The 26883-nt window shown below is 47.8% G+C and overlaps 1 protein-coding gene across 2 annotated transcripts in view; it reads right to left on the reverse strand.

Moving 5' to 3' along the window:
• Positions 1-26883, reverse strand: part of LOC139279431 (proline-rich protein 5-like) — a 154661-nt gene that overhangs the window by 73750 nt on the left and 54028 nt on the right. For both annotated transcript variants that reach the window (XM_070898554.1, XM_070898555.1), the window contains exons 2-3: positions 14738-15027; positions 4881-4961 (exon numbers count right to left, since the gene is read on the reverse strand). In XM_070898554.1, coding sequence (XP_070754655.1) covers positions 4881-4961; positions 14738-14856 — 200 coding nt within the window. In that variant the 5' untranslated portion in view covers positions 14857-15027. The remainder of the gene's footprint in view (positions 1-4880; positions 4962-14737; positions 15028-26883) is intronic.

The raw sequence follows: 26883 nt of genomic DNA on the forward strand, positions 1-26883 counted from the left end.
TTTATTTGTATAATATTTGTATAAGTATAAATAAGGATTTATTATAGAATTTAATGACTTCCCTCCCCCCCCCCACCTCGTTCTGGACGCCTAATTTGTAACCTGCGCCTGATTTTTTAATGTTTTTTCAGTTCTACAAAAATCTTCACTTGCTCCATCCTAAGTTAGTTTGGAGTACGTTTTCACTGTGGAAACTTTGAAATCAGGCGTCAGTGGCCGGACACGCCCCCTTTTGAAGAAAATATTCTGTTCCAAAGTGAAACTGTTCTAACTGACTCGAACTGCAGAAAAAAAAAATGTGGAGAACTCTGATTTCTAAGATAGTCCGTTCTCCACCAGTTGCTCCTAAAAATCAGGCGCAAATCATGTGGAAACTTGGGCCCTATGTATTGTGTTGTATATCTGGAGACATGATGGTTGATTTTCCTGACTTTAAGCTCTGGGAAGCTTCCATTTCTTGGCCACAAAGGGAGTTGGGATCCATCATGCTGGGATCCTCCTCCTTTACAGTGCCCCAGGAGTGGGGGGTGGGAATAGAGCTACGCTCAGTGCCTTTATTTCCTGGAGTTATACTTGTGGCCCATCAAGAGGAAGGGGCCTAGATTTACTAACTTTGATTGGATGTATTCTTGGAGGAGTGATCACAAGACATTTGATCATGTGATGCTCAATCACATGACATTCGATCATGTGACACTTGCCCACTGTTTGCAAATGCTATTGCATTTAGCTTAGTTGAGTGTCTCAGTACTCTGTTATTCCTAAGCCAACACAGGATAATTATGCCATAGAACACAATTTTTTTTCACAACTAGATGCACAATTTGGACAGAAATGGAATCATATTGGAACCCCAGTATGAATCACTGCTTTTTGGATAGAAGGATTAAGGGAGAAAAGCAAGAGTAGGAGGAAAAGAAAGGACTTCAAGATGATATAGATTATTGGTGATCTAATGTGCTGCATCACACGGTGATGGGAGGCTGATTTGCAACCGTGATTTCCTTCACACCAAGTTCTCACTCCCAACTGGTGTGCGCCAACAGTGGGTGGTGAGGGTCTGGGGGCAGACAGTCGGTGAGGGAGAGTCTGGCACTGACAATGGGTGAGGGGGAGTCTGGCACTGACAGTGGGTGAGGGGGAGTCTGACACTGACAGTGGGTGAGGGGGAGTCTGACACTGACAGTGGGTGAGGGGGAGTCTGACACTGACAGTGGGTGAGGGGGAGTCTGACACTGACAGTGGGTGAGGGAGGTCTGGCACTGACAGTGGGTGAGGGGGGGGGTGAGTCTGGCACTGACAGTGGGTGAGGGGGGGAGTTTGGCACTGACAGCGGGTGAGGGGGGGTCTGGCACTGATAGTGGGTGAGGTGGGGGGAGTCTGGCACTGACAGTGGGTGAGGGGGAGTCTGGCACTGACATTGGGTGAGGGGAGGGGTCTGGCACTGAAAGTGGGTGAGGGGGAGTCTGGCACTGACAGTGGGTGAGGGGGGGGTCTGGCACTGACAGTGGGCGAGGGAGAGTCTGGCACTGACAGTGGGCGAGGGGGAGTCTGGCACTGACAGTGGGTGAGGGGGGGGGTCTGGCACTGACAGTGGGTGAGGGGGAGTCTGGCACTGACAGTGGGTGAGAGGGAGTCTGTCACTGACAGTGGGTGAGGAGGGGGGAGTCTGGCACTGACAGTGGGTGAGGGGGGGGGTCTGGCACTGACAGTGGGTGAGGGGGGGGTCTGACACTGACAGTGGGTGAGGGGGTGTCTGGCACTGACAGTGGGGGAGGGGGAGTCTGACACTGACAGTGGGGGGAGGGGGAGTCTGGTACTGAGAGTGGGTGAGGGGGGGTCTGGCACTGACATTGGGTGAGGGGGGGTCTGGCACTGACAGTGGGTGAGGGGGAGTCTGGCACTGACAGTGGGTGAGTGGGGGGAGTCTGGCACTGACAGTGGGTGAGGGGGAGTCTGGCACTGACAGTGGGTGAGGGGGGGGGGGGAGTCTGGCACTGACAGTGGGTGAGGGGGGGGTCTGGCACTGACAGTGGGTGAGGGGGAGTCTGGCACTGACAGTGGGTGAGTGGGGGGTCTGGCACTGACAGTGGGTGAGTGGGGGGTCTGGCACTGACAGTGGGTCAGGGGGAGTCTGGCACTGACAGTGGGGGAGGGGGAGTCTGACACTGACAGTGGGTGAGGGGGAGTCTGACACTGACAGTGGGTGAGGGGGAGTCTGGCACTGACAGTGGGTGAGGGGAGGGGTCTGACACTGACAGTGGGTGAGGGGGGGGGGAGTCTGTCACTGACAGTGGGTGAGGGGGGGAGTCTGGCACTGACAGTGGGTGAGGGGGGGTGGGGGAGTCTGGCACTGACAGTGGGTGAGGGGGGGAGTCTGTCACTGACAGTGGGTGAGGGGGAGTCTGACACTGACAGTGGGTGGGGGGGAGTCTGACACTACAGTGGGTGAGGGGGGGGGGAGTCTGACACTGACAGTGGGTGAGGGGGAGTCTGACACTGACAGTGGGTGAGGGGGGGGTAGTCTGTCACTGACAGTGGGTGAGGGTGAGGGGGAGTCTGGCACTGACAGTGGGTGAGGGAGAGTCTGACACTGACAGTGGGTGAGGGGGAGTCTGACACTGACAGTGGGTGGGGGGGAGTCTGACACTACAGTGGGTGAGGGGGGGAGGGGAGTCTGACACTGACAGTGGGTGAGGGGGAGTCTGACACTGACAGTGGGGGAGGGGGAGTCTGGTACTGACAGTGGGTGAGGGGGGGTCTGGCACTGACAGTGGGGGAGGGAGAGTCTGGTACTGACAGTGGGTGAGGGGGAGTCTGGTACTGACAGTGGGTGAGGGGGAGTCTGGCTCTGACAGTGAGGGAGGGGGAGTCTGGCACTGACAGTGGGGGAGGGGGAGTCTGGTACTGACAGTGGGTGAGGGGGGGATCTGGAGCTTTCTTAGGGAGGCGAGGGGGAATTCATGGAGTCACTCTGGCCTGTTCTTATCTATAACCCAGCAGCCTGCTGTGGGAATGCAACCTTTCATTCTGGGAAATTTCCAGACAGTCCGGCAATGTTGGCAACCCTAAGTTTGTCCCAAAAACCTGGCTTCCCAGGACAATCCATTACAACAACGAGTACACTTCAAAAGTACTTCATTGGCTGTAAAGCACGTGGGACATCCTGAGGCCTTGAAAGGTGCTATCTAAATTCAAGTCTTTCTTTTTTTATTGACTCCTCAGACTAAAGGCTTGGATGAGGGCCCATTAGCAAGTGGAAGCAGATGGTGGCTCTTTCTTCTCCACTTAGAATGATACAGCACAGAAGGAGCTCACTCCGCCCACCTTGCCTGTGCCGGTTCTTTGAAAGAGCTATCGAATTAGTCCCACTCCCCTGCCCTTTCCTCATGGCTCTCTAAATTTCCCTTTTCAAATAGAGCTCTATTCCTTTTTGAAAGTGACAACTGAATCTGCTCCTACCACCCTTTCAAACAGTGCATTCCAGATCATCATAATTCGCTGCGTAAATAATTTCTCCTCATCTCCCCTCTGGTCCTTCGTCCAATTATCTTAAAACTGTGTCCTCTGATTTCAACCCTTCTGCCAGTGGAAACAGTTTCACCAAATTTACTCGGTTAAAACCCTTCATCATTTTGAATCTCCCCCTAATCTGCACGAAGGAGAACAATCCCAGTTTCCCCACACAACTGAAATCCCTGGTATAATTCGAGTAAATCACCTCTGCATCGCCTCGTCTCCTCACTCACTTGATTTTTGGCCTCTGCGCGCCAACAGCAGCCAGTAGGCCTGGAGGCAGTCAGCCAGGCCTAAAGCTGCAAACTTTCTCCTCCTCCTCGGCCAGGACAAGACCCTGCCAGAGAGGAGGCCGCCCTGGTTGACTCTGAACTGCCCTCTGACACGGCTTAGCAAGCCACTCGGTTGTATCAAAGTGCTGCACAGAATAACAAGATCACATAGACTGCAGCGGTGCAACTTACACAACAGGTGGCAAACTCTCAGTGCCAAGGGCCCATCATTATTTCTTTCTCGAGATATGGGCGTTGCTAGCCAGGCTGTCATTTATTGCCGATCTCTAGTAGCCCTGAGAAGGTGGTGCTGGGCCTTTCACTTGCATCGACGCAGTCCGTGTGGTCTTATTATTCTTTCTAGCAGTTTTGATGCAACTGAGTGGCTTGCTCGGCCACTTCAGAGGGCAGTTAAGAGCCAATCACGTCGGTGTGGGACTGGAGTCACATGTAGGCCAGACCGGGTAAGGACAGCAATTTTCCTTCCCTTATTGGCATCGCTGAACCAGTTGGGCTTCTACAACAATCCAAAAGCCCATCCACCTGATAGAGAATTCAAGCAGACTGCAAAGTTGAGAAAACACAGACCCTTGCCTACATGAGAATCAGCACATTGTATTGAGCTATAACTCACGCTTGACATTTCAGGACTTTGGGTAGGGAGCCAATCATGGGCTAACAACATATCAGTTGAGCCAATAAGGTCAAAGGGGGTGAGATCACAATTGTAAATTGATCCAGGATAAGTACAGCCATTTTTTGCCGTGTGTTTTAGAACGACAAAGGACCTGGCATAAAGCCAGCAGTTTGTTGCAGCTGCCAGAATAAAGTTATGTTAAACTATCACCGGAGTTCGCATCTCATTGAAAATTAAGAGATCTAACACACCTGTTGTGTAAACTCACCCCGAATCCACTGCTTTCTCGGCGTGTTTTTCCCACATGCTCTCTAACCCATGAGAAAACAAAGACTTTTTACTCATTTTTAACCTTGCTCGAGGATAGCGACTTCTGTGTATTAGCCACCCAGTCATGTATTCATTGTACAAATTAAGCAGCTTTCTTACTTCAACCTTAACTGGTATATATTTACCGTATGTTTTCATTGAGAGAGTACAGTTCATTATCTTGCAAACTTCCTCCCTGGAACACTTTGATCACTGCTTTATGCACACTGAGAAGGAAACAAAAGAAAAAAAAAATCACAGGTTTGTATCATGAAAAAGAAACCAAAAACAATGAACTGAAACAACGGCTCCAAGTTTCCCCAACCCCTTTTTCCAGCGCACTTACCCGTGGTGCACCGATTTTCTACTCCAAAAATGGCGCCGAAAATGTAGCTGCTGATTCTCCCCGCTCCGTGGACTGTCCTAGGGTCTGGCGCGGCGTGGCAATCACAGTGGGGGGGCGGAGCTACAGCCCTGCGCCGAAAACAGTGCCGGCAGCTGTGTGCATGCGCAGTGGAGTCTGCGCGCATGCGCAGTAGCTCCTCACCCTCCCAGCGCGTCCCGATGCTCGTCGCCCCTGTCCTGGGCTGAGTGGCCTGCCGCACAGACCGACTGCTGCCTTCCCGCGCTCACTTAGACTCCAGGTTCAGTGTGTGCGTGTTGTGTGTCGAGCGAAGCTTGCCAGGGAGCCCGGGGGAGCAGGAGCAGGAGGAGGCCGGGGAAGCAGGAGCAGGAGCAGGAGGAGGCCGGGGAAGCAGGAGCAGGAGCTGGAGGAGCCCGGGGGAGCAGGAGCAGGAGCAGGAGCTGGAGGAGCCCAGGGAGGCACAGCTTTAGTCCAATGTTTGCACCTTTCAAATAGTTCCATTGTCATGCCCTGGAGGGCTCTCCTGCTGCTTGTCGCGAGCCTCCCGCCCTCTAGCCCTGGCCGAAGGGCTTGCTGGTGCGTACTGCAGTCAGCGAGGTAGGACTTTTTATTTTTTAGTAATTGATTTATTTTTCATTTATTATTGATAATGGTTTTTATGCTTCTTTAATGTTGTTGTGAAAGTGTTTAGTGCTTTGCAAAATCCTCTCACTTCCCTTCCCCCTTGCCCCCCGCCACCACCCCATCTCTGGCTACCTGCGCTGATTTCTTAATTCACCGCAAGGTTTTTCTGAGCGGACACGTGGCCACATATGCTGGTCTAAGTTAGTTTGGAGTAACTTTTAGCTGGCTAAACTTGCTTAAATAGCCAAACAGGCGTAAGTGGCTGGTAACACACCCTTTTGAAAAAAAAGAAACTAAAAAAAAAATGAACTAACTCACTTACACTGGAGCAAATTAAATGGGGAGAATTGCGATTTTTAAGTTACTCCAAAAAAATCTAGTTGCTCAAAAAAAAACGGAGCAACTCCTGGGGAAATTTGGGCCCCATTCATAAAGCTGGAGCAGCCTTTCCTGGCCCACTGCAGAACCCCATGTCACAGCCCAGCTGTAACTGTAGCAGTGCTACAAGGGACAAAGCATCCTTGTCCTGGGCCTTTATAAGCCTCTCTTTTACTGGGCTTGTTGTTAAATTGTAATGCTTTTTCCAGGACCACTTGTCTGTGGTAAACCTTCTCAGGCCCTCAGTATAATATGCCCACTCCTTGCCTTTATAAGTCTGCCTCTACAACCGATCCTGGAGGGTTTTGAGTGGCACTGCCAACTCTTCTGCATTCAGCATGCCCACCTCCTGCCCAAGGAATCTGATCTCGGAGCGTAGGGACTGTAGCAGTAACTCTCAGTGTGCTTTAGGGAGGCAGGCGGGGCATAAGAGGGAAGAGAAGCACAAAATAAGGGCACAGAAAAAGAGATGGCAAGTAAAAAAGGAGAAATGCATGGAATGAGGTAGATAAGGGTAGGTGCATTAATCGCACTTAGCTATCCCATGCAGCCAACGTGATAGATACATCTTGCCACATCTAATCACATCTGTGCTTTTCAAAAAATGTATTCTCAGCATGCGGGCATCGCTGGCAAGGCTGGCATTGATTGCTCATTCCTAGTTGCCCTTCTTTTGTTTGATATAACAGAGAGGTTTGCTCGGCCACTTCAGGCGGCAGTTAAGAGTCAACCGCATTGGTGTGGGACTGGAGTCACATATAGGCCAGACCGGGTAAAGATGGCAGGTTGCCTTCCCTCAAGGACATTAGTGACACCACCGTACCCCTGATAATGGTGGTGCTAGTAGTGCATGGCTTAAGACAGAATATCTCAGCCCCAGGACTTATCGCAGAAATAGAAACATATAAAATAGGTGCAGGAGTAGGCCATTCGGCCCTTCTAGCTTGCACCGCCGTTCAATGAGTTCAGTACCCCATTCCTGCTTTCTCGCCATACCCCTTGATCCCCCTAGTAGTAAGGACTCAATCTAACTCCTTTTTGAATATATTTAGTGAATTGGCCTCAACAACTTTCTGTGGTAGAGAATTCCACAGGTTCACCACTCTCTGGGTGAAGAAGTTTCTCCTCATCTCAGTCCTAAATAGCTTATCCCTTATCCTTAGACTGTGACCCCTGGTTCTGGACTTCCCCAACATTGGGAACATCCTTCCTGCATCTAACCTGTCTGAACCCATCAGAATTTTAAACGTTTCTACGAGGTCCCCTCTCATTCTTCTGAACTCCAGTGAATACAAGCCCAGTTGATCCAGTCTTTCTTGATAGGTCAGTCCCGCCATCCCGGGAATCAGTCTGGTGAACCTTCGCTGCACTCCCTCAATAGCAAGAATGTCCTTCCTCAAGTTAGGAGACCAAAACTGTACACAATACTCGAGGTGTGGCCTCACCAAGGCCCTGTACAACTGTAGCAACACCTCCCTGCCCCTGTACTCAAATCCCCTCGCTATGAAGGCCAACATGCCATTTGCTTTCTTAACCGCCTGCTGTACCTGCATGCCAACCTTCAATGACTGATGTACCATGACACCCAGGTCTCGTTGCACTTCCCCTTTTCCTAATCTGTCACCATTGAGATAATAGTCTGTCTCTCTGTTTTTACCACCAAAGTGGATAACCTCACATTTATCTACATTATACTTCATCTGCCATGCTTTGCCCACTCACCTAACCTATCCAAGTCACTCTGCAGCCTCATAGTATCCTCCTCACAGCTCACACTGCCACCCAACTTAGTGTCGTCTGCAAATTTGGAGATACTACATTTAATCCCCTCGTCTAAATCATTAATGTCCAGTGTAAACAGCTGGGGTCCCAGCACAGAACCTTGTTGTACCCCACTAGTCACTGCCTGCCATTCTGAAAAGTACCCATTTACTCCTACTCTTTGCTTCCTGTCTGACAACCAGTTCTCAATCCATGTCAGCACACTACCCCCAATCCCATGTGCTTTAACTTTGCATATTAATCTCTTGTGTGGGACCTTGTCAAAAGCCTTCTGAAAGTCCAAATATACCACATCAACTGGTTCTCCCTTGTCCACTCTACTGGAAACATCCTCAAAAAATTCCAGAAGATTTGTCAAGCATGATTTCCCTTTCACAAATCCATGCTGACTTGGACCTATCATGTCACCTCTTTCCAAATGCACTGCTATGACATCCTTAATAATTGTTTCCATCATTTTACCCACTAACGATGTCAGGCTGACCGGTCTATAATTCCCTGTTTTCTCTCTCCCTCCTTTTTTAAAAAGTGGGGTTACATTGGCTACCCTCCACTCGATAGGAACTGATCCAGAGTCTATGGACTGTCAATGCATCCGCTATTTCCAAGGCCACCTCCTTGAGTACTCTGGGATGCAGTCCATCAGGCACTGGGGATTTATCGGCCTTCAATCCCATCAATTTCCCCAACACAATTTCCTGACTAATAAGGATTTCCCTCAGTTCCTCCTCCTTACTAGACCCTCTGACCTCTTTTATATCCGGAAGGTTGTTTGTGTCCTCCTTAGTGAATACCGAACCAAAGTACTTGTTCAATTGGTCCGCCATTTCTTTGTTCCCCGTTATGACTTCCCCTGATTCTGACTACAGGGGACCTACGTTTGTCTTTACTAACCTTTTTCTCTTTACATATCTATAGAAACTTTTGCAATCCGTCTTAATGTTCCCTGCAAGCTTCTTCTCGTACTGCATTTTCCCTGCCCTAATCAAACCCTTTGTCCTCCTCTGCTGAGTTCTAAATTTCTCCCAGTCCCCGGGTTCGCTGCTATTTCTGGCCAATTTGTATGCCACTTCCTTGGCTTTAATACTATCCCTGATTTCCCTTGATAGCCACGGTTGAGCCACCTTCCCTTTTTTATTTTTACGCCAGACAGGAATGTACAATTGTTGTAATTCATCCATGCGGTCTCTAAATGTCTGCCATTGCCCATCCACAGTCAACCCCTTAAGTATTATTCACCAATCTATTCTAGCCAATTCACGCCTCATACCTTCAAAGTTACCCTTCTTTAAGTTCTGGACCATGGTCTCTGAATTAACTGTTTCATTCTCCATCCTAATGCAGAATTCCACCATATTATGGTCACTCTTCCCAAGGGGCCTCACACAACAAGATTGCTAATTAATCCTCTCTCATTACACAACACCCAGTCTAAGATAGCCTCCCCCCTAGTTGGTTCCTCGACATATTGGTCGAGAAAACCATCCCTTATGCACTCCAGGAAATCCTCCTCCACCGTATTGCTTCCAGTTTGGCTAGCCCAATCTATGTGCATATTAAAGTCACCCATTATAACTGCTGCACCTTTATTGCATACACCCCTAATTTCCTGTTTGATGCCCTCCCCAACATCACTACTACTGTTTGGAGGTCTGTACACAACTCCCACTAATGTTTTTTGCCCTTTGGTGTTCTGCAGCTCTACCCATATAGATTCCACATCATCCAAGCTAATGTCCTTCCTAACTATTGCATTAATCTCCTCTTTAACCAGCAATGCTACCCCACCTCCTTTTCCTTTTATTCTATCCTTCCTGAATGACAGTGCAGGAGGCCATTCAGCCCTTCGAATGTCCAATGTTGACAGCTGTGTTCACTGCATTAATGCTGCTGGTGACTGTTGACACTGTATTCGCTCAGTTCTTGGCTGCCGAGTGAGGCTGTAGACTAACAAACAACACTAAAACTGCAAAAAGGGAAGCTGATTTCACCTCCACCCCCCCCCCCCCACCCCCACCACCCTTCTGAAAAAACCTTTGAGGTTTAAATTTTCTGTTGGCAAAAACAAGGAGATAACCAAACAAGGGAAGAGGTTGATGCAGAGAACCAGGAGGATACGTCACCTTCTGAAGTTGTTTCAAAATTCTACCATCTAATGCACTCGCTGTGCTAACCCACTGTGCCACTAAGTAGTAGATGTGGGTTCTTGGTGCAGAGTCCCCACAAAGGATCTCCTGATTATCAGTGACAATGTGGCAGAGGAAGGAGAAATTGAGAGGTTCGCCAATCTAACTGGCCCTGTGTGCCCCCTGCTGGCGTGCTGCACAGCGCCATTAGCAGAGACCCAGAGAAGGTCACCTCATCATAAAATCATAGCCACTTACAGCATGGAAAGAGGCCATTTCGGCCCATCATGTCTGCAACAAAGAGCTATCCAGCCTAATCCCACTTTCCAGTTCTTGGTCTGTAGCCCTGCAGGTACGGCACATTAAGTGCACATCTAAGTACTTTTTAAATGTGGTGAAGGTTTCTGCCTCGACTACCCTTTCAGGCAGTGAGTCCCAGACCCTCGCCATCCTCTAGGTGAAGAAATTTCCCCTCAAATCCTCCTACCAATTACTTTAAATCTATGCCCCCTGGTTGTTGATCCCTCTGCTAAGGGAAATAGGTCCATTCTATCCACTCTATCCAGGCCCCTCATAATTGTATACACCTCAAAAAGGTCCCCTCTCAGCCTCCTCTGTTCCAAAGAAAAAAAACCCAGCCTATCCAATCTTTCCTCATCACTAAAATTCTTCAGTCCAGGCAACATCCTCGTAAATCTCCTCTGTACCCTCTCTAGTGCAATCACATCTTTCCTGTAATGTGGTGACCAGAACTGTACGCAGTACTCTAGCTGTGGGCTAACTAGTGTTTTATACAGTTCAAGCATAACCCCCCCCTGCTCTTGCATTCTTATTCTAATCTGATTCTTAGCTGGAGCATGATGTTGAGCAATAGGAAACCCAGAGCTGGTGAGAATAAAATAAATAATGGAGGAGGAAGTGCTAAAAATAAATAGCATTGATATTAAAATATGTATTTTGTAGCCTGCTGGGGAAGTATAGAAGGAAGTTTACACGACATTGAAGCCATATTGCACCTGATCTGGGATTGTTAAAAGGGGCTGTGCAGATAAACATTACATTACATTAAAGCTATGTTACACCTGACCTGGGAGACTAGAACTAGGGGGCATAATCTTAGAATAAGGGGCCGCCATTTAAAACTGAGATGAGGAGGAATTTATTCTCTCAGAGGGTTGTAAAATTGTGGAATTTGCTGCCTCAGAGAGCTGTGGAAGCTGGGTCATTGAATAAATTTAAGACAGAGACAGACAGTTTCTTAACCGATAACGGAATAAGGGGTTATGGGGAGTGGACAGGGAAGTGGACCTGAGTCTATGATCGAATCAGCCATGATTGTATTAAATGGCAGAGCAGGCTCGAGGGGCCGTATGGCCTACTCCTGCTCCTATTTCTTATGTTCTTAAATGGGGTAATGTAGAGAGAGCTATTCCTTACATCGAACTTGTGTTATATCTGATCTGAACGTGAGCGTCAATGGACTCTACAGTAGTGGGAGCTTGGCTCAGTTGGTAGAACTCTTGCCTCTTGAGTCAGAAGGTTGTGGGTTTAAGCCACATCCAACAAACTCAGCTGACACTTTAGTGCAGTATTGAGGGAGTATTGCATTGTCAGAGGTGCTGTCTGTCAGGCATCATCTGCCTGTTGGGTTGGGTCAGGTTGACGTTAAAAATTCCATGGCCCTATTTGAAGAAGAGCAGGATGTTGGGGAAGTATAGAGGGAACCGTTCTCCTGGTGTTTTGGCCAATGCAACTCTTTCAACCAATACCACCAGCAAAAATACCAGTCGTTCCTCACCGTGATGTTCGTGGAAGCTTGCTGTGCGTAAAATGTCTGGTGCATTTGCCTAAATATTAGTTGACTGAGATTCATTGTATGTGGTTGAACTACTTTGAGATATTTCTGAGAAAAGGTACTGTATAAATGGAAGTTCTTTCCTATCACAGCCAATCCTGATCCTCTTCCATACACACGTTTCAAACTATAATCAGGAGTGGGAACTGTGGCTCCTCTCTCTCTATTCCATGTTTCTCAGTTCTAGGTTTCTACTGCATTTGTCAACATTCACCAGTAATTGGGTTCAAAAGAAGAGGCAGGCTCCCTACTGACCTGAAAACAGACCGAATTATACTGACTTCAGCACTGGGCACCACATGCATTCTCCCAGGGCATATGTCCAGTGTCCCATGTTCCCTTGATTTCTCAGAAATCCCAAGACAGCTTTTGTTTTACATAAATGCACAGAGCCTACAAATAGCTACACACAATCTGCCACGGCAATTGGTGTAAGATAGCAAAGGAGTTACATCATGTGACAGGATGCGGTGTATATATTGTGTCATGTGATAGGAAGAATCATAGATACAGTGACAAATGACATGGCATCTGCCCTGCTCCATAACCTCCTCTACGTAGTTGGACTTTCTCCTTTTTGTTGAGGGGAGAGAAGGGTTGGGTTTTGCGCTGATGAAGAATATCAGCACTGAGGAGTGGAACACTACCATTTTGTGTGCCCAATGCCAGCATCAAGAGCTCCCAGTCCAGGTCTAACATGGGTAGATCCCTCTGCTCGCCCCAACTACCGAATGAGTGGCAATTCTCCATTTCCCCACGCCATCCATCTATATCCCATCTCTGACATTAGCATCCTCGACCAGGCCAACATCCCCAGCATTGAAGCACTGACCACACTTGATCAGCTCCACTGGGCAGGCCACATTGTCCGCATGCCAGACACGAGGCTCCAGAAACAAGCGCTCTACTCGGAACTCCTTCATGGCAAACGAGCCAAAGGTGGGCAAAGGAAATGTTACAAGGACACCCTCAAAGCCTCCCTGATAAAGTGCAACATCCCCACTGACACCTGGGAGTCCCTGGCCAAAGACCGCCCTGGGTGGAGGAGGCAAATCCGGGAGGGTGCCGAGTCCTTGAGACTCGTCGGTGAGTGCATGCGGAAAACAATCGCAGGCTGCAGAAGGAACGTGTGGCAAACCTGTCCCACCCACCCTTTCCCTCAGCGACTGTATGTCCCACCTGTGACAGGGACTGTGGCTCTGGCATTGGACTGTTCAGCCACCTAGGGACTCATTCTGGGAGTGGAAGCAAGTCTTCGATTCCAAGAGACTGCCTATGATGATGAATGGGTAGTTTAATGCTGTGAATGGGCTGAAACTGTTTCATTTAAGAGTGAATTTTTGTTTTGATTCTGCCTCTGTTAGCGGCCCGGGATAGTGGTAACGGCTCTGGAAATGGTTACCGGCCAGGCAGCCAGCTTCCAGCACCCCGCCAGGACATTTGGTGCCGGTTTTGCGGTGGTGCTGAGCAGCACTGTCCAGGAGCGTCGTGCCGGTGTGCAACGGCCCCGGTTTCGACTGCATTGTGAAATTTTGTTGGAGCGACACTCGTAGTGGGACCGCCTGGGAACGTGGGTGGTCCGAGTTGTTCCGGCGGTGGTGACGGAAGGAATAATGGCATGAAACTCCTACACGGCAAACGAGCCCCAGGTGGGCAGAGGAAATGTTTCAAGGACTCCCGCAAAGCCTCCTTGATAAAATGCAACATCCCCACCGACACCTGGGAGTCCCTGGCCAAAGACCGCACTAAGTGGAGGAAGAGCATCCAGGATGGCGCTGAGCACCTCGAGTCTCATCGCCGAGAGCATGCAGAAATCAAGCGCAGGCAGCGGAAGGAGCCTGTGGCAAACCAGTCCCAACCACCCCTTCCCTCAACAACTGTTTCTCCCACCTGTGACAGAGTCTGTGGCTCTCGTATTGGACTGTTCAGTCACCTGAGAACTTTTAAAGTTTAGAAATTGAGTCTTCCTCGATTTCGAGGGACTGCCGATGATAAACTGCATGAGATAAGTGTCATTGTTTTTTTTTTGCGATTTATCTTTATTTGGGGTTGATAATATATTGGGAATGTTTTCTGTGTTTTGGGTACTGATTTTTTTTTGATACAAGGAGTCCTCTCTTAGGGTTCTCCGAGGCTGGCTCTTTACAAGGCATTTTCTGTTGCTCAGTCGGCCTCGCACCCTAGGAGAGGTGTGGAATGCTTCCCTTAGTGTTCCGCTCCACACTCAGGGCCCAACTGCTGAACTTTGTGGCTGCAAGCGCAAACCATTTCCCGGCGCAAAATTTACCACCCTGCCGCCATTAGCGGCCTAAGAAGCCTCCAACTAAATATCCAGCCCTTCCAGCCAAGAGGCAGTCTTTCATCCCATCAGGTTAGCTTGCAAATTGAAACTCAAGCTTAATAAGTAAATGTATAAGGAGTGCTAGCTCATTATGTCACCCACTCCATCCCCAAGCAGCAATGCAATTTATTATATATTGGCCATTATTGCCAGCTTTTCTTGGACTGGTTTCGATCACCTGGATGGGTCTGAGAGGAATTTTCCCAGATTTTTTTCTCCCTAAATTGACCTGGGTTTTTAATCTGGGTTTTGCCTCTCCCAGGAGATCACATGGCTCCAGTTGGGATGGAGTGTAGAATGTTTCAGTATAAGGGATGTCGCAGTTGTTTGGGGCAGATTGGTTGGCAGACTGGGTGCTCTTTGTCTTTCCGTCATTATTCATAGGTTTATATGTAACCTTCAGGGCTGCTGACCGAGGGCCGTGCAGCTCTGTGTCGGCCGGCGCGGACACCATGGGCCAAAATGGCCTCCTTCTGCGCTGTAAATGTCTATGTTTCTATGTTTTTGGTTCAAACAGGCCAGTGTGCTCCTACCTGTTCCAGGCCCTGTTGGAGCCCAGCAATGCAGCCTGCCTAGCGGCGTGGAAGCGGGGCAGGTCACTGAGTACCGGGGAGCTCAGGAAGCGAGGTCTGGGTCTGCGGAAAGAACCCATCCTCCCGTGTGCACAGCCTCCGCGGAAAGGCCCTGTATGTTCACTGCTCCCTGAGGCTTCGGAGAGATGCTGCAGCGGAGGATCGCCTTCAGGGCTTTGGCAGATTTTAAGGCGCCTGCACGAACAGAACTTCCGGTTCCTTCCGGCGAGTGAGACAGAATAAAAAGGGAGCTGCAGCAAAGTGATGAAAAAAAAAATCATTGTTAATCAAATGCCACTTGTGACCCGCTGCTCCCACAGTGGCGAAAATTAAATTATTACAACGGGAACGTGCTCTGCCTCTATACCCGGCAACCAGGAAACAGACCACACAAAATGTGCAGACTCCACCTTGGGAGTGGGCACTTGTCACCCCACCTCAGCTGTGCCCAGCTTTCTAAGTCAGCAGCTTTTGTGCCAGAGACTTGAGCACATAATCCAGACTGACACTCCAGTGCAGTACTGAGGGAGTGCTGCACTGTCTTTCGAATGAGATGTTAGGGCAGACCAGGCCTCAGTTTATCAGGTGGATGTAAAAGATCCCCTGACACTATTTTGAAAATGAGCAGGGGAGTTCTCCCTGGTGTCCTGTTCAATATTTATCGCTCAACCAACACCTAAAAGAGAGATAATCTGGTCATTTATTTAATTGCTGTTTGTGGGACCTTTGTGTGTGCAAATGGCTGCCACTTCAGAAAGTACTTCATTGGCTATCAAGCACTTTGGGACGCCCTGATGTTGTGAAAGGCGCAACATAAATGCAAGTCTGTCTTCCTTACTGCATTGTTTTACTATTTACAAGACAGCAGAACATGCCACTACTGTATACTTGGTGTGCTTTCACCTCCTTGGTGTGGATTCTCAGGACAAAGGGCAAAGAGAATGTAACAAGCTCCACAAGCAAACCCTGGGAGTGTTGTCTCTTAAAGCACGTTCCTCAGCCCCTGTCAGTTAGCCTGCTCTAGTTCCCTCTTATGGGTAAAACAATGGGCCCAAAATTCCGGACTTGCTGGGTCCACACGAAGTACGCACGCACCCAGCGAGGCCTTGCAAAGCGCATGCGCCGAGAACCGACTTTCACGATCTGTCAACTTTTTTTTAAGACAGATCCTCCGCATCCCCACAGGAAGGACATCCACACGGTAGAGACTGGGCTATTTGCCCAGCTCAGGCCCAGTGAATGTCCTTCAAACTCTTACGCCTGGTCAAAGCAGGTACATAGCTTACTTTTACCAGCGTAACACTTATAAAGCATGGAAAAATTAAATTTAATCGTTCGTTTTAATATTAAAAACCCTGTCCATTAAGGTAAGTTTATTTTTAACCCTATTAAAACGTCCTGAAATTCCGGTTACACCATTCCCGCGGGCAAACAACCCAAAAAAAGCAAAAAGATATGCACTTACCTGCTGCTGCTGCGACTGTCCGAACTTCCGAGCCTGAGGCCCAGAGGTGACTGCGCGTGCAGCTCGTGCACGTGGGTACGTGTGCAGGCCGGGATCTAGTGACGGCAGCCAATCAGGTACAGAATAGTTTCTCATTCATAGCAATAGGAGTTCCATAAGTACAGAACTCCTTTTGCTATGAATGAGAAACCCTCCCCAAACACTTAAAAACCAATAAAAAATAGAAAATAAAGTACACATTTAACATTCATTTAAATTAAAGTTGTTATAAAAAAAAAGTTTGTCAACTTTAAAAATTGTTTTTTTATTAACACTTAAAGATAAACTTACTGGAGTGTGGAGGGTTTTTAAACATAAAAAGAGCTTTTATAACTTTATTTTTTATTTGTATGTGTATTTTTAACCACTTGCGACTGTAAAAGTAGGCTATATGCCTGCTTTTTCAGGCGCGGGATTTTAAAGGACATTTGCAGGGCAAGATATTCGTAAATATCAGAAATCTTACCCTGCAAGTGTCCCAGCTCCTCAGATGCGGCCATCTGTCAAGACCAAAAACTTGACAGATCGGAAATGTTGGTTTCCAGCGCATGCGCATTGCGCGCTGGAAACCGGCTTTTCCGATGCCTTCCTGGGTCCGTAGGAACTTCTTACGGACCCGGGACATCGGAATTTCAGGGCCATTAAAAAAAAATTCCAAATAATATTTTTTTTTCTAAAACATTAAATTACATTTAATTTCAATTAATTTTAAATATGTGAGTTTTTTAAAACATTTATGGTGCTGTGTTTCAGTGTTTTAGGGGGTTATTCTCATTGATGGTAATGGGAGTCCGTACAAACAGAGCTCCCATTTTTATCAATGAGAATACTGCATCATGATTGGTGGTCCAGGCCTATGTGACTCCAACATAGACGTTTGTACGTGGAAGACATCTTCCCGTGCGCTGTGCAGTGAATGAAGGCCTCAGACCGATATCCTACGTTCCTCCGGGACCAACAGGTAGTTTTGTAGATTTTTTTAGGGTCAGGTGTTGAAGGAAGGCTCCGACCGCAATTTTCAGCCCAATGCATGCTTGCCCTAAGCTACACTGATCAAAAGGTTCCAGGTTCGAGGCTCGGTCTGTGCTAAGTTACCTGATCTCAGAGAAGTGCAGTTGGCATGGCAACATTGGGTTTGGGGGTTGGGGAATATACAATCAGTCAAAGGCTCCAACTGATACCTGTGGAAAAGGTCACGCGTGTGCATGTTCAGTGAAAACAGACTGGACTCAGGGGAATACCCTTAGTGGTAGAATAGCCTGACGACACTCAGTGTCTGGTCTTCCATCTGAAGAATAGTCTCTTGTGCAAGGTAATGGAGGGTTCGTGGTGCAAAGGAGGCAACTACACTTGAAAAAATACATCATTGGTTGTAAATTGCTTTGGGATATCCTGAGGCCCTGAAAGGTGCTATATAAAGGCACACTATCCTTCTTTTCAGAAGCGGGGAGGAGACTGGGGGGAAAAAAACTATTAAAAAAGCGTGTTTCAACACGCAACGGGAACTCTTGATACTTTTATATAAGGAAGGTGGTGAATCGTATTTGCATTAAGCCTGCTGCCCCTCTTTGAGTTTGTTGTTTGAGCTCACTGAATGACATAGAAACATAGAAAATAGGTGCAGGAGTAGGCCATTCAGCCCTTCGAGCCTGCACTGCCATTCAATAAGATCATGGCTGATCATTCCTACAGTACCCCTTTCCTGCTTTCTCTCCATACCCCTTGATCCCCTTAACCGTAAGGGCCACATCTAACTCCCACTTGAATATATCCAATGAACTGGCATCAACAACTCTCTGCAGCAACGAATTCCACAGGTTAACAACTCTCTGAGTGAAGAAGTTTCTCCTCATCTCAGTCCTAAATGGCCTACCCCTTATCCTAAGACTATGTCCCCTGGTTCTGGACTTCCCCAACATCGGAAACATTCTTCCCACATCTAACCTGTCCAGTCCCGTCAGAATCTTATATGTTTCCATGAGATCCTCTCTCATCCTTCTAAACTCCAGTGAATAAATGCCCAGTTGATCCAGTCTCTCCTCATATGGCAGCCCAGCCATCCCTGGAATCAGTCTGGTGAACCTTCGCTGCACTCCCTTAATAGCAAGAACATCCTTCCTCACTAGACGACCAAAACTGAACACAATATTCCAGGTGAGGCCTCATAAGGCCCTGTACAACTGCAGTAAGACCTCTCTGCTCCTATATTCAAATCCCCTAGCTATGAAGGCAAACATACCATTTGCCTTCTTCACCGCCTGCTGTACCTGCATGCCCACTTTCAGTGACTGATGAACCATGATACCCAGGTCTCGTTGCAACTCCCCTTTTCCTAATCTGCCACCATTCAGATAATATTCTGCCTTTGTGTTTTTGCCCCAAAATGGATAACCTCACATTTATCCACATTATACAGAATCTGCCATGCATTTGCCCACTCACCTAACCTGTCCAAGTCACCCTGCAGCCTCTTACCGTCCTCCTCACAGCTCACACCGCCATCCAGTTTAGTGTCATCCGCAAACTTGGACACATTACACTCTATTCCTTCATCTAAATCGTTAATGTATATTGTAAAGAGCTGGGGTCCCAGCACTGAGCCCTGCGGCACTCCGCTTGTCACTGCTTGCTATTCTGAAAAGACCCGTTTATCCCGACTCTCTGCTTCCTGTCTGCCAACCAGTTCTCTATCCACGCCAGTACATTACTCCCAATATCATGCGCTTTGATTTTGCACACCAATCTCTTGTGCGGGACCTTGTCAAAAACCTTTTGAAAGTCCAAATACACCACATCCACTGGTTCTCCCTTGTCCACTCTGCTAGTTACATCCTCAAAAAATTCCAGAAGATTCGTCAAGCATGATTTCCCTTTCATAAATCCATGCTGACTTGGTCTGATCCTGTCACTGCTTTCCAAATGCGCTGCTATTTCATCCTTAATGATTGATTCCAACATTTTCCCCACTACTGATGTCAGGCTAACCAGTCTATAATTCCCTGTTTTCTCTCTCCCTCCTTTTTAAAAAAGTGGTGTTACATTAGCTACCCTCCAGTCCATAGGAACTGATCTAGAGTCGACAGACTGTTGGAAAATGATCACCAATGCATCCACTATTTCTAGGGCCATTTCCTTAAGTACTCTGGGATGCAGACCATCAGGCCCCGGGGATTTATCGGCCTTCAATCCCATCAATTTCCCGAACACAATTTCCCGCCTAATAAGGATATCCTTCAGTTCCTCCTTCTCACTAGACCCACTGTCCCCTAGTACATTCGGAAGGTTATTTGTATCTTCCTTCGTGAAGACAGAACCGAAGTATTGGTTCAATTGGTCTGCCATTTCTTTGTTCCCCATTATAAATTCACCTGAATCTGACTGCAAAGGACCTACGTTTGTCTTTACTAATCTTTTTCTCTTCACATATTTATAGAAGCTTTTGCAGTCAGTTTTTATGTTCCCTGCAAGCTTCCTCTCGTACTCTATTTCCCCCCTCTTAATAAACCCTTAGTCCTCCTCTGTTGAATTCTAAATTTCTCCCAGTCCTCAGGTTTGTTGCTTTTTCTAGCCAATTTATATGCCTCTTCCTTGGCTTTAACACTATTCTTAATTTCCCTTGTTAGCCAAACCTTCCCCGTTTTATTTTTACTCCAACAGGGATGTATAATTGTTGAAGTTCATCCATGTGATCTTTAAATGTTTGCCATTGCTTATCCACCGTCAACTCTTTAAGTATCCTTTGCCAGTCTATTCTAGCCAATTCACACCTCATACCGTCGAAGTTACCTTTCCTTAAGTTCAGGACCATAGTTTCTGAATTAACTTTGTCACTCTCCATCTTAATAAGGAATTCTACCATATTATGGTCACTTTTCCCCAAGGGGCCTCGCACAACAAGATTGCTAATTAGTCCCTTCACATTACACATCACCCAGTCTAGGATGGCCAGCTCCCTGGTTGGTTCCTCGACATATTGGTCTAGAAAACCATCCCTAATACACTCCAGGAAATCCTCCTCCATCTCATTGCTATCAGTTTGGTTAGCCCAATCAATATGTAGATTGAAGTCGCCCATGATTACTGCCGTACCTTTATTGCACACATCTCTTATTTCTTGTTTGATGCTGTCCCCAACCTCACTACTACTATTTGGTGGTCTATACAGAACTCCCACTAGCGTTTTCTGCCCTTTGGAATTCCGCAGCTCCACCCATACCGATTCCACATCATCCAGGCTAATGTCCTTCCTTACAATTGCATTGATTTCCTCTTTAACCAGCAACGCCACCCCGCCTCCTTTTCCTTTCTGTCTATCCTTTCTAAATGCTGAATATCCTTGGATGTTGAGTTCCCAACCTTGGTCACCCTGGAGCCATGTCTCCGTGATGCCAATCACATCGTATCCGTTAACTGTTATCTGCGCAGTTAATTCATCCACCTTATTCCGAATACTCTTCGCATTGAGGCACAGAGCCTTCAGGCTTGTCTTTTTAACACACTTTGACCCTTTAGAATTTTGCTGTAATGAGGCCCTTTTTGAATTTTGCCTTGGGTTTCTCTGCCCTCCAGTTTTACTTTTCTCCTTTCTATCTTTTGCTTCTGCCCCCATTCTATTTCCCTCTGTCTCCCTGCATAGGTTCCCATCCCCCTGCCATATTAGTTTAACTCCTCCCCAAACACTCTCCCTAGGACATTAGTTCCGGTGCTGCCCAGGTGCAGATGGCTCGGTTTGTACTGGTCCCACCTCCCCTAGAATCGGTTCCAATGTCCCAGGAATTTGAATCCTTCCCCTCTGCACCACTCCTCAAGCCACATATTAATCTGAGCTATCCTGTGATTCCTACTCTGACTAGCACGTGGCACTGGTAGCAATCCTGAGATTACTACTTTTGAGGTCCTACTTTTTAATTTAACTCCTAGCTCCCTTATAGGCAGCATTGCTAACATTATGTGCACAAGAGAAAAACAGGCCTTCCTTTGGGGTTAACCTGTGACAGGGTCCGAAATAACACCCTTGTCCTGCCTGTAATTTGTGGCAGGCACAAAGCCACCCTAGCTGAAATGTTATTTATTCTGCGGCTGGTGCTGTTGTTTTTCACAGCTAGAAACAATCTAATTTACACGAGAACCAGCGCCAACACAACACAGCATATGCTGCCAAGCGGAAAAAAGAACCTCTTTTGCCGATCACACACTACTGAATCGCAAGTTCACCTGAACAGCAAAACATGAAAGTGCGAGGGGAAAGGGTGGGGTGGGGTGGGGGGGGGGGCGAAGGGTCACAGCAGTTATAACCTGATTAAATTCAGGGACACCAGAGGAAAGACTACCCCGGCTGGAAAAACAGGAGGGTTTGTGCACACGCAGTTGGTTTCAGTTTAAGGGCAAGTTCAATAAAGTTGCTGATATCAACAACTTGTTCTTATCAGGGACTGACCTTTCGACTCTCACTGATCCTGAACTGATTCACATTGGAATAAAACCTTGCTTTCAAACCCGTTGCGCTTTTAAGTGCAGAAAGATCCAAAGTTGTTGATGGAAACTTTGTCAAATCGGTTGGGTTAGGGCAGCTTAAACTGGAGGGGCAGTTTTACAGCCCGCCTGATTTCACTCTCCATTGAAGTCAGTGGAGAGTGAAGTTGGGTGGTATGTAGCACACAAATCACTGACTCCACACGGTCTGATGTTGATATAACTGCTGTGACCTTAGTCCTTTATTGTGTAACTCCAGAGCGCCTCTTAGGTGTGGTGGGCAGCCTTTTATACTCTGTCTTGCAGGTACTTTCAGGTCTCCCACCACTGCGCCCTCTGTGGCGCACCATTGTACTTATACATTTAATGTACCTGGACAATACATAACATCTCACTCCCCCCGCAGTTCCAAAAGCCATTGCCGGTGACCTCGGCCTTGTTTGTGAGTGTGAGTCCATGACCATCCACTTCCCTGTTCTCCCCCATGTGGAGGACCCGGTGCAATCATGTGATATTTGCAGTCCTTACATGGGTGATAAGGTACACGAGCATAACCAACAGAAAGCAGTTATACATAGACGGTACATTTGTATGGTACATATAATATGTGGTACAGATATTATGTCAAAAGGTTGCAGGTCCACTAAACAGTTATTTACTCCCAGCTCCTCTGGGTGAGATATGGTGGCGGTACACAGCCCCTTGATTTGTGTGCTACATACACCACATTGGCAACGAGGAAGCGGACAAACTCCACGCAACCATGGCTACTCTGGGCTCGCTAAAGGATTTTACCGTGGGCAATGATTGGGAGGCCTTTACGGAAAGGCTTGAGTACTACTTCATAGCAAATGACCTGACGGAGGACACGGACACAATGAGAGAGAAGCGTAAGGTGATATTACTTTCCAGTTGTGGCGATGAGGTTTACTGTCTCGTCAGGGATTTGCTGGCACCCGCGAGCGCCAGGGACAAGTCATATGAGGAGCTGGTCGCACTCATTCATGACCAGAGGAGAGCATCCTCACGGCCAGATACAAATTCTACCATCACTGCAGACCCGAGGGCCAGAATGTCACCAAATATGCTGCGGACCTCAGGAGACTCGCGGCGCCGTGTGAATTTGGCGCACACCTTGACAAGGCTTTGCGGGACGTTTTTGTTATGGGGATTGGCCATGAGGGCCTCCTTCACAAGCTGCTAGCCATGGAACCCACAGTCATCCTGACAAAAGCCATCACCATCAGCCGGGCATATATGACCTCAACTTGCAGCACCAAGCAAATGATCCACACAGTCTCGAACCCGGCAGGCACTGTCCACAGGATAGCGCCCACCACGGACAAATCTGCAGAACGTGGTTCTGCCCGGGGCAGAGATCATGGACCTCGGGGTCCTAGAACTCAAAGTCCGCTGAGGGGGGGCCAATCAAGCAGCACCATGCTGGCGCTGCGGAGGAAACCATGGGGCTCACCGGTGCAGGTTTACGGAGTACACGTGCAATACCTGCCACCTGAAAGGCCACCTTCAGCGTATGTGTAAAAGAAATCAGACTCACCATGTGGCTGCTGCCTAGAGCGTGGTACACCGACTTTGTGGGGCAAAAAACACGGCGAAAATTTACCTCTTAATTTGGCCGCTCCTTCATCGTTCTGATCCCGTGGTGTGGCGCTGCAGAGCCTGCGGGGGGCGGAGCTTCAGCCACGCTTGCTCAGTGCAGTCGGCAGGGGGGGCGGGGCTTGGGCCCAGCATCTCCTCGAGTGCCAGCAGGGGGACGCATGTCCATTTCAGCGTGCGCGCATGCGCAATGCGCGAATCTGCCAATTAAAGGGAGGGCATCCTCAGTGCCTCAGCAGCATTGGTAATGGACCATATATAAAGGTAAGGTGTGAATAGTGATTTTTGGATGGTTGAGGGAGTGGAAAGGAGTGCTGCATAGATGGAAGAAAGGTGAGAACTGTGATTGTTCAAGATTACCTGAGTGTAAGTCCAATACATCAATGACACAAGAGCGTGCAACAAGAACAAAGAATTTCCTCCATGAGGAAATGGAGAAACTAATCACTGTCATTGAGGACTAATGGCTGGAGCTGGATATCAGTAAGAGTGGTCCCACAAAAGTTCCACCCAAAGAAATGAGACGACGATGGAACCTAGTTGCAGAAGAATACTCCGCAGGGGTGAATACCGCAAGATCTGGAAGCCAGTGCAGAAAGAAATGGCAGGACATTGGTCAAGTAATGAGTGTAAGTAATATCTTCATCTTTAAATGGAATTGCAATTGTAAATGTGACCATCTGTATATGTCTCACCCATCAGAAGCGCACCATGTGTGAAAAGTTATATTTTCATCTTTGCAGAAGAAATTGGCCCACAACAAAAGGGAGAGAACTAGAACAGGAGGAGGGCCACCAAATCTGCACCAACTATCACCACTGGAACAGAGGGTCGCTGCCTTGCTGAGTCGCACCTGCAGAAAAAGAATCAGCTCTGCACGAGCTGGGCCCACATGCGAGAGTGATGGCGAGTCATCAAAATACATCGTCGCCCTTCAAATCAACCTGCTGACTGACCTGCTATGCGTGAGACTATTTATGCCACCCATCCTGCCCCCTCCTCTGCTGCTAATCATTTGACTGTTCTGTTGTATTTTGCAGAAGACGATGACAATCCTGAACATCCTGAAGAGCCACCAGAAGATACAGATGCGTGCGCTCCAGGCCAAGGCGGGTGGGGGGAGGAGGGGTCCATGGAAATGTGTTCAGGGGAGAATGCTGATTGTGATATGGATCAGTCCATAGTACAGGGCATCACACTGCCAGAAACCTCCATGAGCTCCGAGGCGACATTCCTTGGTTTCACACCTTCTGAGGTTGCGGGTCCCATTGGCGGTGGTAAAATGCATGTTGGAACACCCAGTGCCCCACCGTCCCAGCCGGCGCCTCGCATTGGAGGGGTGCCGCTAGGCAGACCCATGGTGAGGGGAAGGAGAAGCCTGAGATGTTATCATCAGATGTTAATCAGGTTATGTCATTGGGCGAGGAGACCAATGCCCTTACAAGATCAGTCGTGGTGACAGTCAGTGGGGTGCGTGATGAGGTAGCGACACTCTCAGGAGAAATATCAGCAGTGAGACGGGAACTGAGGGCGGGCATTTCAGAGGGTGTGCAAACAATGGCAGATGCCATGAGGGAGCTAGCTGCTGCAATAAGGGCACAAAGGCCGGATACTCAAATGCCACTCCCACTTCAATCCACGCACCAGCCACCGTGGAGACCCAAGCCGGGCCCCCAACACCGCCACCCCCCACCATCCCACCACCATCACCGAACTTATGATGAAATGCACTTTCCCAGAGATGTGGGTGAGGGATGGGTACAGCCTTCTTTTGCTGTTGTTGCTGTTGTTGTTGTTGTTGTTGAAGTGCATTGTAAAATATTCAATAAAAGATATTTTGCATTAAAACTGAATCATGTTCCATTAGGACCACACAACATTTAGGAACAATTGTAAAAAGTAAAAATCCCTCACCCCTACAGTCATGCGTGCCTGCCGCCCCTAGCTCTGGCGGGAGGGCTAGCCGGTGCATTCTGCAGTCGGCAAGGTAGGACTGCTCTATTTTCAGTAGCTGATTTATCTTTCATTTATTTTTGATGATGTTGTGCAGCTGTTGTGCTGAAGTTGTTTTGATGTTGTGCTGATGCTGTGAAGGTGTTTAGTGCTTTAGAATCCTCTAACTCACCTCCCCTCCCGCCCCACTCTCTGGCTACCTGCGCTGATTTCTTAAATGTAGGTAAGGTTTTTCTGTGCCGACAAAAGTGACCATAGTTTAGAGTAACTTTTAGCTGGCCAAATTTGCTTCTATGGCCAAAAGAGGCATAAGTGGCTGGTCATGTCCCCTTTTGGAGAGAAAAAACGAAACCAGAAAAAAACCTAATTAACTGACTTACACTGGAGCAAGTTAAATGGGGAAATTTGCGATTTTTAAGATACTCCAAAAAAGTTACTTACTCCAAAAAAAAATGGGCAATTCCTGGGGAAATTTGAGCCCAACGTCTGGCTATTATTCCATAGCACAAATGTGGAATATCTAAATGTCAAAAGACATTTTAACAGTTCGCAAGTGCTGGTTCTCGGCGCATGCGTATCGCAGGCCTAAACCCGGCATTTGCGAGGGCTCGTCGGGAATTTCAGGCCCCATGAGTTTTCGGGAGTGATGCCCAAACATAATTCGAATTCCACAGAGTGTATTAGCTCTGAGTGAAAAGGGCAAATGACGTGAGAAAATCCAAGAGACCTGGCTCTGAAAATATCATCACGTCATCTCCTCCAACAGCAAATACCCCGAGGCACTGCCAGACTGTTAATGATTGTTTTGAGTTACGGGAAGATCATCTGGAATCCCAGGTATTCCACGTTTCAGCCAGTCGTGCCAAATGAAGAAGTGGTTTTGTGTGTTGTGGAAACACAGATTTAATTCTGACAATTGTTGGATAAGTTAATGTTTCACTACTGCATGATGTAGGAAAAGTGAACTTAAAATCAGGCCACAGGTCACCTAACCAAAATTTAATATGAATAGCATGTGTATTCACTGTAAGATATATATGGGGGAAAAACATGGCCCTCTTGTGTTTGTGTGTGTTTGTAAGTGAGTTTGTGTGTAGCTGCTGGTGTGTGTGTGTTTGTGTATATGTGCTGGTATGTTCATTTGTAAGTGCATTTATGTATAGTGCTGTACTGGCGTGTATGTGTTTGTATGTCTGTACAGGTGTGTGCGCGTGTGTGTGTGTACTGGTGTGTGTGTGTGTACTGGTATGTATGTGTGTGCGTGTTTATACTGGTGTGTGTGTGTATACTGGTGTGGGTGTGTGTGTGTGTGTGTGTGTGTGTGTATACTGGTGTGTGTATGTGTGTGTGTATGTGTATACTGGTGTGTGTGTGTGTGTGTGTGTGTGTATGTGTATATGTATACTGGTGTGTGTGTGTGTGTATACTGGTGTGTGTGTGTGTGTGTGTATATGTATACTGGTGTGTGTGTGTGTGTGTGCGTGTGTGTATATATATATACTGGTGTGTGTGTATACTGGTGTGTGTGTGTGTGTGTGTGTATGTGTGTATATGTATACTG

This window comes from Pristiophorus japonicus, chromosome 14, assembly GCF_044704955.1.
Source record: "Pristiophorus japonicus isolate sPriJap1 chromosome 14, sPriJap1.hap1, whole genome shotgun sequence".
Lineage (NCBI taxonomy): Eukaryota > Metazoa > Chordata > Chondrichthyes > Pristiophoridae > Pristiophorus > Pristiophorus japonicus.